Here is an 18,465-nt window from a genome sequence, read left to right on the forward strand (position 1 = left end):
ATTTCCCGCATGGCAGCAGGTAGGCGTGAAAATTACCAGCAGTACAAATATAGGCCGTTACGAGCTTCTTCATCAAATTGCTTAATGAGGTGCTTGCTTCCCTGTTCCGGTTGCTCTCCCACACAAGCTCAGGAAGACACCAGCTCAATTGACATGAATTCCTTAGCTGAAGCACACAATACTTCAACGCAATAATGGACATAACCCGAAAATCTTTGTTGTTTTAAGCTTGACTTTCCTCTTTACAAATCACCTACCCAGCAGCCCAATTTGTATAATTTTCTTAAGCGCCATGGGGAAAGTTTATTCAATTGAAATGTAGCGGAGAAATGGGCAAAGGTTTACTCTTGGGTAGATATAGTGAAACTTTCAAAACAAAAACGTAAAAGACACCAAGATTGCTGGATTTGTATTCGGCGAGGAAAGCTGTCAAAGTATACAGTGGGGTATAGATCAGTTGCAGAAATGGGCAGAGAAATGACAGATGACGTTTAATCCATGCAAGTCCGAGGTGTTACACTTTGGGAGATGAAATGTAAAGGCAAAGTATACAGTTAATGGCAAGAGAGGTATCTTGGTTTGCAAGTTAATAGCTCCCTGCAAGTAGATAGAGAAGTAAAGAAAGCATATTGCATTCTTGCCTTTGTTGCTTGGTTTATAGGATTTTGGTCAGGCAGTGTTGTGTGCAGTTCTGGTTGACCAGAACGATGTGGAGGCTTTGGAGAGAGTGCAGAAGAGGTTTACCACAATGCTGCCTGGGATAGAGTGTAATTGCTATAAGAAGAGATTGGACACACTTGGATTGTTTTCTCGCAGGTCTGAGATTGAAGGGAGTCCTGATAGAAGAATATAAAATTATAAGAGGCAGAGGAGGAATAGATAGACAGACATATTTCCCAGGGTGAAGATATCAAAGAGTAGAGGGCACTGCTTTAAGGTGAAAGGGGCAGAGTTTGAAAGAGATGTGCATGGCAAGTTTTTTTTAAGCACAGAAGGTGATGGATCCCTGGAATGTGTTGTCAAGGGTGACAGATGCAATGGTGTTGTTCAAGAGGCTTTTGGACAGGCACATGGATATGCAGGGAATTGAGGGGTATGGATCTTGTGCAGGGTGGTGAGATTAATCTATCTTGGTATCATGTTCATCACAGACATTTGGGGCCAAAAGGCCCATTCCTGTGCTGTACTTTCCTATGTTCTATGTTCTATTTCTTTAACTCTTAGCACCATCTGCATAAGGCAAATCATTTCCCATTATGCAATATTCAGGACTCCTGATTTTTTCTCACTGTGCACAAAGAATTCCAGAGCAGTTTTTTTCACTGAACGTTATGACAAACATGTCAGCCGAGACTTGCTGAATATTTGCTGATTCTCTGTCTACAAATGGCCCAGTGGCCAGTTCTCACCACTGGTTGTGAGAACTTCTGCTTTTTTGAAGATATTACAAAATTAATATAGAGCCTGAGCCGTATCAGGATATGGGCACATAATCTAGGCTGACTTCTCAGTTTGGTAGATGCAGGGTGGTATTGTCTTTTGGAACTAGTGCAAGAGACCTTGGTGGAAGTGCCTCTTGAAAACAGGTACACCCTCTTGGGAGCTGTCGGGGCAGACAATGCTTCTAGTCCAAGCGGCGGACAGGTCTGTGACTCGAATCCTGGCGCTAAGGCTCGACCGGAGAGATCGACGTCAGGCAGAGCCATAGTGGTGGGTGACTCCATTATCAGAGGTGCGGACAGGAGATTCTGTGGCGACAGGCGAGACTCAAGGATGGTGTGTTGCCACCCTGGTGCCAGGGTCCAAGATGTTTCAGACCAACTTAAGAACATCCTCGAGAGGGAAGGTGAGCAGCCGGAAGTAGTTGTGCATGTAGGCAGAAAATGATGTGGGTAAGAAGAGGAAGGAGGTTCTGCAACGTGAGTATAGAGAACTAGGCAGGAGGCTGAAAAGCAGGACTTCTAGGGTGGTTACCTCTGGGTTGCTACCAGTACCTTGTGCCAGCAAGGGTAGGAACAGGGAGATAGGGGATCTGAATGTGTGGCTAGATGCAGGAAACATGTTCCCAATGTTGGGGGAGTCACAGTTAAGAATAAGAGGTAGGCCATTGAGAACTGAGATGAGGAAAGACATTTTCACATGGAGAGTTGTGAATTTGTGGAATTCTCTGTCTCAGAAGGCAGTGGAGGCCGATTCATTGGATGCATTCAAAAGAGAGTTAGATAGAGCTCTTAGGACTAGCCGAATCAAGGGATATGGGGAGAAGGCAGGAACGGGGTACTGATTGTGGATGATCAGCCATGATCACATTGAATGGCGGTGCTGGCTCGATGGGCCGAATGACCTACTCCTGCACCTATTTTTCTATGTTCCAATGTTTCAATGAAATGGTAAATCAAAGTTTCACTGGTTTTGATTCCATCGAAGGTTGCCATTTTTGTACTTTTGCCAACTCTTCTGGTCAAAATTCTCCCTCAATCCTCCATGAGCAATGGTTGATTCTCAAACATATGGACCGACTACTCGTCCCATTGCCCTTTGTGGCTTATTGGTGTTGAGTTTGCCTTAAGTGTACGTGGACTTCTTTAAGCTGTCTAAAGGAAATACTAGAAGGTGTTTATTAACTTTCTTTTTGTTTTAGGGAGATAAGGGAGACCAAGGCTTAAAAGGAGATAGTGGACAGAGAGGTGAGAAGGTAAAGTGGATATCATGATTGCTGCACAAGATCTCTCACTGGACATCTGACTGGAGAATGTTTCTTAATTAGAATGCAATCATGTGCCATAGTGAATGATATATATTCAGTCATTCTCAGTGTCATTGAATGGTGGAACATAGGCCAAAGGGTAAACTCTTCAACCATTCGTCAATGAGGAAAGGCCAAGGTAAGATCTAATATCTCCTTACATTAACGGCCACACAGAAAATTTCCATCAAGTATTTCTCACATGTTTATTTGTAGCCAGCAAAGGGCAGTATTGGACTTGATAAAAAAAGATGATTGCCAATAAATTTTGTCGAAGGTAGATGCAAAATGCTGGAGTAACTCAGCGGGTCAGGCAGCATATCTGGAAAGAAGGAATGGGTGACGTTTCGGGTCGAGACACTTCTTCAGACTGGTGTCAGGGGAGGGGGCGGGACAAAGATAGGATGTCGTTGGAGACAGGAAGACTAGTGGGAGAACTGGGATAGAGAGGGAAAGCAGGGATTATCTGAAGTTAGAGAATTCAATGTTCATACCGCTAGGATGTAAACTACCCAAGCGAAATATGAGGTGCTGTTCCTCCAATTTGCGTGGGAATGGGAATGGGAGGGGGTTCCCCACTTCCATTATAGATGAGGCTCCCACTCGGGTCTCCTTAATATCCCGCAGCTCCGCTCTTGCTCCCCCTCCCCCTATTTGTAACAAGGATAGAGTCCCCCTTGTCCTCACCTTCCACCCCATCAGCTATTGCATAACAGACCTCCTAATGAATTTTGTTGGTCTGTTTGTTAATAGCTTAGGCTAGCCCAAATGGCCCCTCAATCCAAAAAAACCCTCAATTTTAAAAGCATTATTCCCATGGTGCCTCATACCAGCGTCATCTGAGGCCACGAGGGAGTGAATTTGCTGTGTACTGGCCATGCAAGGTATCGCCCATATAACCGGTGCAATCATTGTGATCTTTTGTGGCAAACTCCCAAATATTGTTCAGAGAGATTGGACCCTATAAGGAATGCTCAAGTAACCTTTGTTCCATTCCATTAAAATCTATTCCCCAAGAAATCTCATGACTGTTTAAACATGAATTACCTATTTATGCCTCTACTGTGATCTAAACAGCCTCATACTTCATGTGCACAGAAGTGTGTAAAATACACAGTGTAATTGAATTTCTTGTCCAAACTTTCTTTAGCAATCATACTCCCATTTTCCTTTGGATATTTTATAGTTACAGCAATCACTTTCAAATCGATTCTATTGCTGTACTGGCCATGCAAGGTATATCGCACCATATAACCGGTGCACCGCCTATTAAGGGGTGAAGTTATCTATTCTTCTTTGAAACCTGAAATGCATCACCACAAAATGCATGGTGGCGCAGCGGTAGATTTGCTGCCTTACTGCACCAGAGATCCGGGTTTGATCCTTACTACCAGTGCTGTCTGTACGAAGATTATACGTTCTCTCCGTGACTGCCTGGGTTTTCTCCGAGCTCTTCAGTTTCCTCCCACACTCCAAAAGACATACAGGTTTGTAGGTTAATTGGCTTGGATTTGTATACTTGGTATAAGTGTAAATTGTCCCCAGTATGTGTAGGATAATGTTAATGTGCGGGGATCGCTGGTCGGCGCGGACTCGGTGGGCCAAAGGGCCTTTTTCCGCACTGTATCTCTAAACTAAACTACGTTAAACTAATATCCCAATGTTTTCTCTGTTAATCTTATCATATCATATCATATATATACAGCCGGAAACAGGCCTTTTCGGCCCACCAAGTCCGTGCCGCCCAGTGATCCCCGCACATTAACACTATCCTACACCCACTAGGGACAATTTTTACATTTACCCAGCCAATTAACCTACATACCTGTACGTCTTTGGAGTGTGGGAGGAAACCGAAGATCTCGGAGAAAACCCACGCAGGTCACGGGGAGAACGTACAAACTCCTTACAGTGCAGCACCCGTAGTCAGGATCGAACCTGAGTCTCCGGCGCTGCATTCGCTGTAAAGCAGCAACTCTACCGCTGCGCTACCGTGCCGTACCAGAAATCTTGTTTCTGGTTTAACTAGCTTGCTGGCAATGAGCTTTCTCAAGCTTAATTGATGCTGTTTAGAAGCCATATCATAGTCACGTCTGAAATCAAGGAACGATGGAGCAAGTGAAAATCTTGCTCGCTGATTTTAAATTTGTATAAAACATAATATATTTAAATAATCAAACATTCCACCTTCGTACAGTACAAATTTCATGCCACGGTTACTATTCCCAATATCACAGTGCAATTGTCTGCTAATCCCCTCTTTTCTGTGTGTGCAAAGTGAAGAGAATGGTTGTGTTAGCAGTAACAGGCATTTCATTTGTTTAGGGTTCACGGGGTCTTCCAGGCCAAAGAGGACATTCAGGAATTGGCGCTGAAAAGGTGATTGGAGGTTTTTTTTTAAAGAGTCCCTTTTGATAAAGTTTTCAGTTTATTTGTTTTCCTGATCCATTCTCCTAACTCATAATTCGAGGTTATGCATGTGAAGATTCATTTTTTTAATTGCTTTGGATTAGTCAATGCAGATCAATGTTTCTCACTTGCCCCTCACAGCTTGCGACTATTTGCTTCACAGTGTGGGAGTTAAATGAAGAAAGAAATTATATTTATTCTTATCGGGAGCAAACCAAGTAATAATACTTTTTGATTTTGTTTGTAATGTATGGTATTTTACAGAGCAGATATTATTTCACCAGCATAATGAGTTTGTCTAATAGGAATTGATAGTCCACATCTTACTCCAATCTAGAGTGTCTCTTACATAATTTTGGCCGATACCCTTGTTGCAGTATAAATAAACTGATCTATTGTGTGATGGAGAAGCTATATCTGGAGGTAGCAAATGTATGAAGACAGATTTGATGCTGTAGAGACTGAAACACGAGGCTGTAAGTAAACATTCAAGAGAGTTAAGAGTCAAAAGTGTTTATCTATCATATGCACCTATCATTTCACCAGAACAGTGTAATTCTTATTTGCTGTTCAGTCCCTTAAACAACTCCAGAGATACATTTGATCCCAGCTGGTTATATCTGGCCCGTGCCTCATTTTTCCCAACCAGAGTCTCCATTTCTAGTTCATTCATGACTTTCTTTCAGTGATGCAGTCTGGCAATACAAAGGCAGTTTTTGGAAGTTATGTACGACTAAATAATTTCAGCTGATCCCATGGCTGCAGGTAGTTTCACTGCAGAAAGCATGTTTGCAAGAAAGATTGTGGCGGGGACAGGGCCGGGGGCAGAAAGAACTTTGGGTGGGATCGCGGTGGATGGTGGTATCAAGAATATACTGATGGAGGACAATGGTGATGGGTGGATGTTTGTGCATGGAGATTATTCCCTGCCTTAGAACAAGTAGGAATAGAAATACATGAAAGCATTACATTGGAGATGAACCATAAAAAATAAATGAACAGAATTCTCAAAGCAGGCAGGGTCCTATGTTTGCAAAACAGCTGGTTTTGTATGTGCAAATAAGTGTGGCTTTGTGAAGAATCATTTTTTTATAGAAAACGGTGGAAGTATTCAGCAGATCAGACAGTATCTGTGGAGAGAGAAACAGAAGTAATGTTCTGAATCTATGATCTATAATCAGAACTGGAAAATGTTAGAGCTTTTTTAGGTGCATAGAAAGGGAGAAGTGGAGGAAGGTCTGTTTTATGATGGATTGCAGGGCTCATTAAATGACAAAAGGGATGAAAATACAAGGTGAAAGAAGATGAGACATAGACATGAGACATAGGTGGTAAATGAGACATAGGTGGTAAATAAACAAAAGATCAGTCCGGTGAAAATGTAAGTGGAAAAAGCAGCATTATCTAAAATTGCAAAAAGAAAATGCAGTAGATGCTGAAAATCTGAATTAAAACAAAAATAGGAAATACTCAATGTCTGATATTGTTGAAAATGTTGTGCCCAGAAGACTGCAATGTGCCTCATCAGAAAATGAGGTGCTGTTCCTAAAGCTCATGTTGAACTTCATCAGAGCAGTGGAGGAGGACCAAGAAATGCAACCTGGAGAGTGACAGAAATTCAAAAATGGCAGGAGACAAGAAGCAGTTAAAGGTGTTTAAAGAACACGTCCAATTCAATGGAATGAATGAATGAATGAATGAATAAGTTTATTGGCCAAGTATGCATATACAAGGAATGTGCCTTGGTGCTCTGCTCACAAATGACAACACAAACATACAGTTAACAATTAAGAATAAAGCATAACCACATCAAAACAATAAGGATACAACACTACGGTCTAAGCATGTGGGTGGAAATAAACCAGAGCAACAAAGAGACTACAGACTTTGGTTATTGAGTAGAACTATCACTCATGGAAAAAAGCTGTTTTTATGTCTGGCTGTGGCTGCTTTGACAGTCCGGAGTCGCCTTCCAGAGGGAAGTGCTTCGAAGAGTTTGTGGCCAGGGTGAGAGTATGACCTTGCCCGCTCGCTTCCTGGCCCTTGCAGTGTACAGTTCGTCAATGGGAGGAAGGTTGCAGCCAACAACCTTCTCAGCTCTGCGAACGATCCGTTGCAGCCTCCGGATGTCGTGCTTGGTGGCTGAGCCAAACCAGACCATGATGGAGAAGGTGAAGACGGACTCAATGATAGCAGTATAGAATTGGACCATCATTGCCTGTGGCAGATTGTGTTTCTTCAGTTATCACAGGAAGTACATCCTCTGTTGGGCCTTTTTGACTGTGGAGTCGATGGTGGCCGCCCATTTAAGGTCCCTAGAGATGATGGTTCTAAGGAACTTAAATGACTCCACAGATGTGACTATGGTGTTGTTGATGGTGAGTGGGGGGAGAGGAGGAGGATACATTTGGGCATAAGCAAAAACCAAAACCTTGACTTGCACCTGACTGTTACATATTTTCTATCTTAAAGGGCGAAAGGGGTGAGCCTGGGTTACCAGGAAAGTTGGGATTAAATGGTCTAATGGGGAAAAAGGTTAGTATCCATCTTGCTTTATCAATATTCTTGTTCCTAATATAACAGGCACAAGCGAGAACTTTAAAGAGAACTAACTTTGCTAGAATTGAGGTTTCTAGCTGTAAGTGAAGGCCAAAAGATTAGTTACATTGAGAGATAATCATTAGCTCCTTGCTTTATAAGTGAATGGTGAGAATATGGATTCATTCACAAAATGCTGGAGTAACTCAGCAGGTCAGGCAGCATCTCAGGAGAGAAGGAATGGTGACGTTTCGGGTCGAGACCCTTCTTCAGACTGATGTCAGGGGGGCAGGACAAAGGAAGGATATAGGTGGAGACTATCTAAAGTTGGAGAAGTCAATGTTCAAATTGACACGGTGAGAATATGGAAATCACTATCACAGATTGTGGCAGTGATCAACAGTATAGAAGCATTGAAGGGAATTTAGAGAAATACTGCACATCAGTCAAAAAGAAACAAGGTATGGTCTGATTGGGTAAAAGGAAGTAAGTTAGGAGAAACTTTATTGGGAGCATAAACATTATAAGCAACATTATAAGCAATGGCTTGTTTCTGTGCTGGAAATTCTATGTACTGCAACATAAAATCATAGAAGTATAATCATTTTGAATCAATAATATTATATTTTATGAGGTAAATTAATATCATAATATATATATTGGATCAGAATTAAAGTAATTACCAGGGTTCCTTATGAGAAATTTGGTAAATAACAAGAATCCAGAGTGTAAATTTGGTAAATAACAAGAATCCAGAGTGCAAATTTAGAGGCAAGGGCCACTCGAGAGCTTCAATGGGGCATATGCTAAGCAAAATGCGGCGTTGTACTTATTGAAATGTTGTGAGTTTAAAAATGTACATGTCATTAAATGTTTCTGTGTAATTTAGGGGTCGCAAGGATTTCCAGGTCTTCCAGGGCCCAAAGGAATTCCAGGAGGGAAAGGACAAAAGGTTAGTTTTTATACCATATTATGATCTCCTTTATTACATTAAATGGTGGGCAAGTTGCATTGTCAGCAGATAAAAAGTCTACCCAACTGACTGAGAAAATACTTCATAAGCAAGCACATACTTTAATCAGTGAAAATGCAGTGAAGGAAAGTAGATTTTGATGGGACAAGTAAACAGCGATCTCTTAAATAAGCACGTGGATATGCAGGGAATGGAAGGATCTGAATTATGTGCAGACAGATGTTGGCTGGTCTTGGCATTATGTTTGGCACAGTCATTGTGGGCCGAAGAGCCTGTTCATGTTCTGTACTGCTCTATGTTCTATGTTCATTGTTCAACTGCCCTGATCCCCTGGATTTCCAGTGTAAAAATCATTATTTTCCAATGTTACCCATTCCTATCTTGGAGTAGGACCTTTTATGAGTTATTAGCAGGTGAGGGCAGCAAATGGCAAGAAGAAAGACAGCTAATATTTTATTTTTATAAAGAGAAGGGGAGGAATGCTATCAATGGGCTATGAACAAAAGCTGGCAATTTATTCAAATCAGGCAGTGCATGGCCCTGTGCCAGTTTCTGCATTTGCACACTGTAATTACTATGAAAACCTGTTTCTGTCATTGGCTAATGACTTTTAAATATAGCATTCTGCAACATAATCACAAATACATAAGACAACGAGCGAAAGACATTGAGAATTCTGGCAGAAACGAAACAAATACAACTGAAGATCAACTCCACTATACATAGAAATGTTTAAATCTGGATTAACAATCAAACCAAAGCAACTAATAATGGAGACACAGAGTAAGTCCAATTCAAGTCCAATACACCATAAGTACAAGGCAGAAAAATGGCGGAGATACTGATTCAAGTAACTTCATAGCCCAGCCATGGAGATAGATGGAGGGAAGGGGAGTTGTCAAGAAGATAAGAAGACTTAGCAAGAAGATTGAAGACATATCAATTTATACAAGTGTTAGGTGCAGAGATAGATGGAAAGAATTCCTGAAACCAGTAGCCATGCAGATCTTTTTACCAACTACAGAGAAAGAAGAGATTTAAATAAGCAAATAAGCAATATGTATCAATCAGAGAGAGAGAGGGGAGGGGAGAAATAGTGATTCATTGAACTGCAAGGCACAGTATTGAATGTAAAGAGTGACTTGAAGTAACTAAACAGCACTATATATAAATATATATCAGTAATACTGAGGAATAGAGACCATATGTGTATTCCAGTACATGACATTAGCATCTAGCTAAAAAGTGTTGACAACCTGAAAAAGTAGGATAAATTTCCTGCCCCCCTATTCAAGTAGTTGCCTTTGTTTTAGTCTACTCAATGTGACCAATTGTATCATTGAAGGTTCTATCAAGCACCACTGACTAAAGATTTGCTCACAGATGCTCAGTATGGGTTCTGACAGACCACTTTGCTCCAAACCGCATTACAGCCATGATCCTAACATAGATAAAAGAGTTGAATCTCAGTGGTTAGATGAGAGTCAATGCCTTTGATGTCGAAAAAGCATTTGATCAAACATGCATCAAGAAGCTCTGGTAAAATTCAAGTCTATGGGAATGAAGGGAAAAATTCCCAGACCACGAATAGTTGAAAATGTGTTTAATTATTGATGGCCTATCATCTTGGCTCCAGAACATGACTGTAAGTATTCCTCACTGCAGTGTCCCAGGCCCAATTCTTTTCAACTACCTCATCAAATAACTTTCCCTCAAATAAAGTCAAAAGTGTGAATGATTGCTCTTGTTGTACATTGTTCAGTTTTAAATGCAACTCCTCGGATAATGAAGCAACCTGTGGCTTTATGTGCCGAGACCAAGACAACATTAAGATTTGGATTTGTCATCCTCAACTCCTACAGTTAACATCCAGGACAACACCACTGTGAAAAATGTGGACCAGATACATAAATATTACCCATGCAAGAGAAAATCATTGACTGGATATTTTTATTAAGTGATTTGCCTCCCGATTCTCAAATTATTTCTCCTCCGTACAAGATAGCCTGCAGCAAGTTTTGAAGTGTCTTTATCAGTATTTCCTAAATTTACAGTGTCTACCACCTGGAGGACAGGAGCAGCAGATATTTGTGATCACCAGCATCTACAAGTTTGTTTCCCTGTCTAACGTAATTTCGATTAAAAATATATTGCAAGTTTTTTTAAGTCAAAACTGTGCCAAAATCCTGGAACTGCTGAAGTACGCTCAAACATGAAAAGAAGACGCTTCACTGCGACTTTTGTAATCGAGTTCAAGTTGGACGATAAACACTCGCCTTGCCAGTGAAACTCGCACCTTGTAAATGAATTTTAAAAATCTCTATCAGTATCCAAAAGCGATGATAGGTTAAAACTTTGGTGAGAGCATTCATAAAACTTTTGAAGTTAATTTTTCTGTTGTACTGCTATTTTCAGTATCAACAGATTTTCTTTTTAGGAATGTTCTCCTGCCTTTCCACCGTGTCCAGTGAACACTTCATTTATTTATTAAATCAAAGCTTAAGATGACAGGGGACTTTACCTGAAGCAAATCTTTCAAGGCGCGTTACCTGGTTAACCTGCCCCTCTAAGAATAAAGTGATTCACATAACCGGTAAATCTTGACTTCAAATTGAATAACAAGATGGCATGGCTTATTTAGTTTAAACAAGAAATTGATGAATACACCCTTAGAGATGTTAGGATTGTTAAATGAAAAGGTAGGGGAAAAAAATTAAACACTGATTTGATTATTTAAGAGCAGCCTTACCAAATCACTATAATGTGTAGTCAAGTTAATCTGGTAACCAACACCCTTATTTTTCACCTGCCACACACACTCGCCTTTCTACCTCCTTTTCTTCTGCCTTTGTTCACCTTCCTATCCCTTTCCGTCACCTGGTTCTATCTATTCATCATTCCCTTCCGATCCTGTTCCACCTATCAGCCTTGTCCCACCCTTCTCCCCCGTCTGATTCCATCTATCATCGACCAGTCTCTATCCCACTTCCCCTCCAACCCTCACCCTGCACGGCTAAATCCTCTTCACTCTTAGTCAACCCGAACATCTGTAGTCTCAATATATGCTACTTGACCTGCTGGATTCTTTCAACATTCTGTTTTTGTTTCAGATTATTGCATCTACAGTTTTTTCTATCTTTTATTCAAAGCCTTCTTAATTTATAATTTTCATCATAAAATACACACCAAAATCTTTAACACTTGCAAGCAACATGAGGGGAAAAATCTGCTTTGATGGGGTACGAAGAGAGTGGTAGCAATTTAATACTTCCCAAGCATCTTAGTTTCTTTCATTTCTTCATTCCAATACCATAATAACTTACATGATAACAGAACTAATCATTACAGAATTACAGTTTAGACCTTAGCAATGAGTTAACCTTCCACAAGTAATTAAAGATAACATTAAAGAGGAATATACATTAACTAATATTTCATTTGCTGCAACATTCATGTTGAGACAATAACATAATTAAGATGGGTATTTAGAATTGGAGCAGATTCTTAAATATGATTATTAAATCATTATAGGCACAAACTGTTTCTCAGGCTTCATTAAGTTTGCTTGATAATGGAAATAATGATATCAAAGCACTGAATAAGCTAATGTTGCTGGAGGAAATGTTCTTGTTTTACACTTAAATGATTTGGATGTAAGGGAAACTACCAGATTTTTCCAGCCTTAATTTAAACAGATATTGATCAATTGGTTACCTGGATCACTTAGAGGAGTCCAGACATTCCTGCTGGACTTTTCTCCATTCACAATACCCCAGTGTTCCAGCACGTAGGTGGGTTACTATGTCTCAGATTGCATTCAGCACATCATTAGCAACTTAACAGATCAGGTTTCTTTTTAAAGGGTTATTTCCTCTGAGACATAAAAATAAGGGCATAATTTAACCCTTTTGATAAATTGAATTGACTTCCTGATTAGTGAGGGAGTCAGGGGATACAGGAAGAAAGCAGGAGCATGGGGTAGAGAGGGAAAGATAGATCAGCCATGATTGAATGGCGGAGTACACTTTTTTTAGAGATACAGTATAGAAACAGGCCCTTCGGCCCACCGAATCGGCACCGACCAGCGATCCCCGCACATTAACACTATCCTACACAGGGACAATTTTTACATTTATACCAAGCCAATTAACCTACAAACCTGTATGTCTTTGGAGTGTGGGAAGAAACCGAAGATCTCAGAGAAAACCCATGCAGGTTACGGGGGGGAACGTACAAACTCTGCACAGACAGCACCCGCAGTCAGGTTCAAAACTGGGTCTCTGGCGCTGTAAGGCAGCAACACTACCGCTGCGCCACCATGCCACCCATTTAACATAGAGATCCATCCCCATCACCACTTGATGAGGCAAATGGCCTAATTCTGTTTTTAGAACTTATGAACTATGAACTATTGAAGAAGGGTCCTGACCTGAAACATCGCCCATCCTTTGGAGTGGACAAGTTGGCAAATTGGGCCAAAGAGCTTGTTTCCATGCTGTATGACTCTGTGACTCTATAACCGATCACTGATAGCAGATCTTTCTCTACATCTGCACAATTGAGGGCATTTCTTTTAACAATTTCTTTGTAACATTTCTTCACTGCGAACAAACCTCCTTGAAGCTGTTTGAGAAAATCCATTCCTGTAAATATCTGCCTATGTCCATTCAAACTTCCCGCCTTCAGGATGGAATTTATACTTTCATTTCTGCAAGAGAAAATTCCAGAACAAAATTCTTAATGACCAAATCAGAAACACCAAGAGTAAAATATAGTGCTGCATAACATCGGTTGCATCAGAACTTTGAATTCACTTGCATGCGCTCAATTGTTAATGTTATACCACAGATATTAGCACAACCTAGATGTGCTGATTTGCATTTCAATCCACGTGCAACACTGTTCTTACACTAACTGTTGCCAACACTGTAAAATTGGATTGCAACATTCCAGCCAGTACCAAACCATTAATCAAATACTGGTAGCCAATATCGTTGCAGCAACTAGCTAATTACTTCCCCACTTCCCAATCCATATATTCACACCACATGCAATATTTAAAGGGATCCCAATGTTAAAACTTTATTCGGAGAGGCAATGTTATTTACTTTATTTTCTTTACTGAAGGCTATAGGAGTTTCAAGAATCGTAACAGATTGCTCTGGCATTAGGTAGTTATACCTGAGGCAGCACCAATTCCATTGGATATGGGAACTATAATGAACATCATGCCGACTGCATGACTAAGGGAAGGATTAAAGGAGAAAAGACTCCTTTAGGCAATTACTTGCCTACGTAAGGAGGCAATTACTTGACAGAAGAGCGATACATGAGGTGACTCCATCTCAATGAAGGTCCTTGCCAAAAGCTGTCACGTCACATCCAGGCTGGAGACCAGAACTGCCTTGCCAATAGTTAACAAGATTAATTTCTATTCCTACCACTCTTTCCAGGTTCTTGCTGGAGATGAAAGTCCGATCTCCCACCTGCACTATGCCACTTCATGAAGGTTATAATAGCTTATCACTCAAGGCGAATCAAGGAATCAGGTTTATAATTCTTTCCTTGGGTAGAAAACGACCGTCAGAACAAACAAGTATTTTTTAACCAGAAATGCCGATTTGAGAGGGGCTACAGCCTGCATCCACAGATACACACCAGAGAGTAACATGTTCACGAATCAAAATTATATCACTCCCTCAATGTACAGCTCGTAGGCACCATGTCAGGACAAAAGGGATATCCGCTCAGCAGCTGGTTCCTCACACCCATCCAAGCCTAAGCATAAGAGGGAACGCTGATATAGCAAGACCCATGCTGTCATCTGCAAGGTACTGAGCAATGTTTCTACAGCCTGGACTGTATGGAATGTATCTTGCAGTACAGTGTAGGGCAACTATCTCTATGCATAGAAGTCTGTCACATCTTCCACAACTTGGCAATCGAGCAGTCTCATCATTGCCAGGAGCTGTGGAATACAAGGATGAAACAGGAGAACCCAAGTGGGAATATCATGGCCTCTTTCTGAGCAGGAGCAAGGAACCAAAGGATGGCATTGCACTTTCAGTGACAAGAAGCCTGAATGGAATTCCACCTCATTAGAGAATGAGGCAGTCAAAACCTTCAAGCAGCATGACCTGGGTAACTTTCCGAAGGGCTGATAAAAGACAAAGTACTCCCAACAGAATTTGCAAGGCAAAGACCGTCGTCAAGGGCAGACTTTACGTCTTTGGAATTCCTCAACATTAACATCATTAGGCTTATCATTTGAACAAGGACTTAATTGGACCTGTATACATAATTGTTATAGCTACAGCCGCCAATCAGAGGTCGGGTATTCAGCAGCAAGTGACTTCATTTCTGAGCTCCAAATCTTTCCCAACATTTACAGCACTTGTTAAGAATGGGGATCCGACAACACTCAAGAAGCTTTTCAATATGCCTGCAATTTCTGTAGCATGTAAATCAGGAGATATTGGGATATTAAATGATCAGGTGATATTCTTGATATTGGCACTGATATGAATAAAAGAAGATCATTGTGTATCTTGCACAATATTGGTCATTTTAAAAAAAAAATCATATTGTTTTCATGCAGGCTGCTAAAGGAGTACCTGGACTCACGGGCTTCAAAGGAGCCAGGGGTCTAGATGGAAAGCTAGGGCCACCAGGACCAACTGGTCCACGCGGTCAGAAGAGTGAACCTGCAGCAAAGGTAGGATGGCTAATGATGAACACATTTTAATGTGTTGCTGAGTATTTCTAGCATTTAATTTTTTCATTTCCATTTTCCACCATCCACTGTATTTTGCTTAAGGACTGTGCTTCTCTGCTACATTTTCTTTTAAATTTTGTCTCATTACTCTCATGAATGATGCTTGATACCATTGCAATGGCAAAAGCCACCATCCAATATTCTAAATAAGTGATCAAACTTCATGGGAAAAGTCAATAGACAATAGACAATAGGTGCAGGAGTAGGCCATTCAGCCCTTCGAGCCAGCACCGCCATTCAATGCGATCATGGCTGATCACTCTCGATCAGTACCCCGTTCCTGCCTTCTCCCCATACCCCCTCACTCCGCTATCCTTAAGAGCTCTATCCAGCTCTCTCTTGAAAGCATCCAACGAACTGGCCTCCACTGCCTTCTGAGGCAGAGAATTCCACACCTTCACCACTCTCTGACTGAAAAAGTTCTTCCTCATCTCCGTTCTAAAAGTCCTAGGAAATTCCTGGCTGACAATTTTATTCAAAACCATCTTAAATTAAAACCACCTGAACGAGGTTTCCAGATGTTTTACAGTATAGTTTACACTATCCCCTCTGGCAGTGTTTGATATTTGGAATGCATTCCCTGTGAAGTAAGTTTCCTCATAGATCAACTTTAAAACTCCACGTTAAACCCATGCCCTCTCGTTGTTGATACCCCTACCGTGGAAAAAATATTCTATCTACCCTCTTTATGCTTCTTAAAATTTAATAAACCTCACCCTCCTTCGCTCCAGACAAACCAAGCCCAGCCTATCCAGTCCCTCTCCATAACTATAGCTCTCTGATCCAGGCAGTATCCTGTTGAATCTCCTCTGCACAGGCCAATAGATCAGAAAAAACTATGGCTCTTATTCCTGATTTCTATCCAGTGAGCTTCCATTCCATCTAAAAAAAATGTGGATATTAGTTGAGATCAGTTTCAGCTGTATTTGCTCCACAAATGAAAGGTCTGCTGATACACCCGGCCTAGGCTTACATCAGAAGAATATCCACAACAGTGTAACAACAGAGCACTGCTGACATTAATCAGATAATATCTTGGAAACATCATTATTTTAAGCTGTATCTGTAAGTGATCATTGAAAAAGATGCTTCTAAAATGTATAATGGTGAATGATCAAAATCTCTTCTTAATAGGGTGAGCCAGGGAAGAGAGGGAGAACATGCCATGGCAAGAGAGGCTTTACAGGGATTTCAGGAGCAAAGGGTGATCTGGTTAGTAAATTCGTTATAGACTTTCAAAATTATGCAATGGATTTTTTTGTTATTTGTTCTTCTTTTGGATCCGGATGTCGTTGACCAGGTCAATATTTAATGCCCATACCCAATCGCCCTTGAGAAGATGATGGTGAGTTGCTATCTTGAAGTGCTGCCGTTCTTCTCGTGTAGGTACTTCCACAGTGCAGCACAAAGACCCAGTGACAATGAAAGGCCTGAGATACATTTCCAAATCAAGGCAGCATACAACTTGGAGGGGAATATGCAGGTAGTTGAATTGCATCTTAAGCCCTGTTCTTCGTGGTAGCAGAAGTTACTGGTCTTCGACAAACTCTCCAAAGTAACTGTGGTATATATAGATGATGGTACACACTACAGTCATTGTACAATGATGGTAGATGGAATGAATATTTTAGGTGTTTGATAGGGTTGCAATCAAGCAGGCTGCTTTGACCTGAATGGTGTTGAACCTCTGAGAGTCATGGAGACATACAGCGTGGAAACAGCCCCTTTAGCCCAACTTGCCCACCCCGACCAAAATGCCCCATCTACACTAGTGGCAAGGGTGGCACACATGATCCACCAGAATCAGCAGATAATACTGTGTTTATTGGCTTATTGCCCCCGAGGACCGGGCATTATTAGAAGAGTTGCCACCCTCTTTACTCAGAGGGTTGTGGCTGTATGGAATGGGCTTCCGGTGGAAGTGGTGGAGGCTGGCTCGATTTTATTATTTAAGAGTAAATTGGATAGGTATATGGATAGGAGGGGATTGGAGGGTTATGGTCTGAGTGCATGTAGATGAGACTAGGTCAGGGAGAATGGTCGGCGTGGACTGGTAGGGCCGGACAGGCCTGTTTCCATGCTGTAGTTGTTATATGTTATATGTTAAAGTCTGTGGTCATTCATGGTGCAGATTATGAAATCTGTTCTAATCTGTTGTGCTGTGCAGTGGAATCACTATCTCAGTCATCATAAAAACATAGAAAATAGGTGCAGGAGGAGGCCATTCGGCCCTTCGAGCCAGCACCACTATTCAATATGATCATGGCTGATCATCCAAAATCAGTACCTTGTTCCTGCTATCTCCCCATATCCCTTGATTCCGTTAGCCCTAAGAGCTGTATCTAACTCTCTCTTGAAAACATCCAGTGAATTGGCCTCCACTGCCTTCTATGGCAGAGAATTCCACAGATTCACAACTCTCTGGGCGAAAAGCTTTTTCCTCATCTCTGTCCCCTTATTCTTAAACTGTGACCCCTGGTTCTGGACTCCCCCAACATAGGGAACATTTTTCCTGCATCTAGCCTGTCCAATCCCTTAAGAATTTTATATGTTTCTTTAAGATCTCCTCTCATCCTTCTAAATTCCAGTGAATATAAGCCCTGTCGATCATATGTCAGTCCCGTCATCCCTGGAATTAACCTGGTGAACCTACGCAGCACTCTGTCAATAGCAAGAATGTCCTTCCTCAAATTAGGAGACCAAAACTGCACAGAATACTCCAGGTGCGGTCTCACCTGTGAAGCTCTCATCCGTGGAGCAAACTTCAATGTTAGGTCATTTATCACGCAGACAAATGAGTTAACAGCTCTTATTGCAAGTGTGACTATTTACAGACATTTAGTTAAATGTTAATATCATTGCAGTGAAGATTAAACACTAAGCAATGGACAAGGGACAACTCCCTTGCTGCATTTCCTTCCAGATGAACTGTTTTAGAATGTATTTATATTTGCTTTGGGCTATGCAACTGAAAGGGAGATATGGTATATCATCTAAATATACTATTTTCAGAGCATTGACTTA

General features: G+C 41.2%; 1 protein-coding gene across 1 annotated transcript in view; it reads left to right on the top strand.

Moving 5' to 3' along the window:
* Window positions 1-18,465, top strand: part of col7a1l (collagen type VII alpha 1-like) — a 265,380-nt gene that overhangs the window by 212,663 nt on the left and 34,252 nt on the right. Inside the window, exons 85-90 of the mRNA XM_078419535.1 lie at window positions 2,642-2,695; window positions 5,072-5,125; window positions 7,628-7,690; window positions 8,583-8,645; window positions 15,265-15,381; window positions 16,576-16,653. Of these exons, the coding sequence (XP_078275661.1) occupies window positions 2,642-2,695; window positions 5,072-5,125; window positions 7,628-7,690; window positions 8,583-8,645; window positions 15,265-15,381; window positions 16,576-16,653 (429 nt within the window). The remainder of the gene's footprint in view (window positions 1-2,641; window positions 2,696-5,071; window positions 5,126-7,627; window positions 7,691-8,582; window positions 8,646-15,264; window positions 15,382-16,575; window positions 16,654-18,465) is intronic.

The sequence above is a fragment of the Rhinoraja longicauda genome, chromosome 23 (assembly GCF_053455715.1).
Source record: "Rhinoraja longicauda isolate Sanriku21f chromosome 23, sRhiLon1.1, whole genome shotgun sequence".
Lineage (NCBI taxonomy): Eukaryota > Metazoa > Chordata > Chondrichthyes > Rajiformes > Arhynchobatidae > Rhinoraja > Rhinoraja longicauda.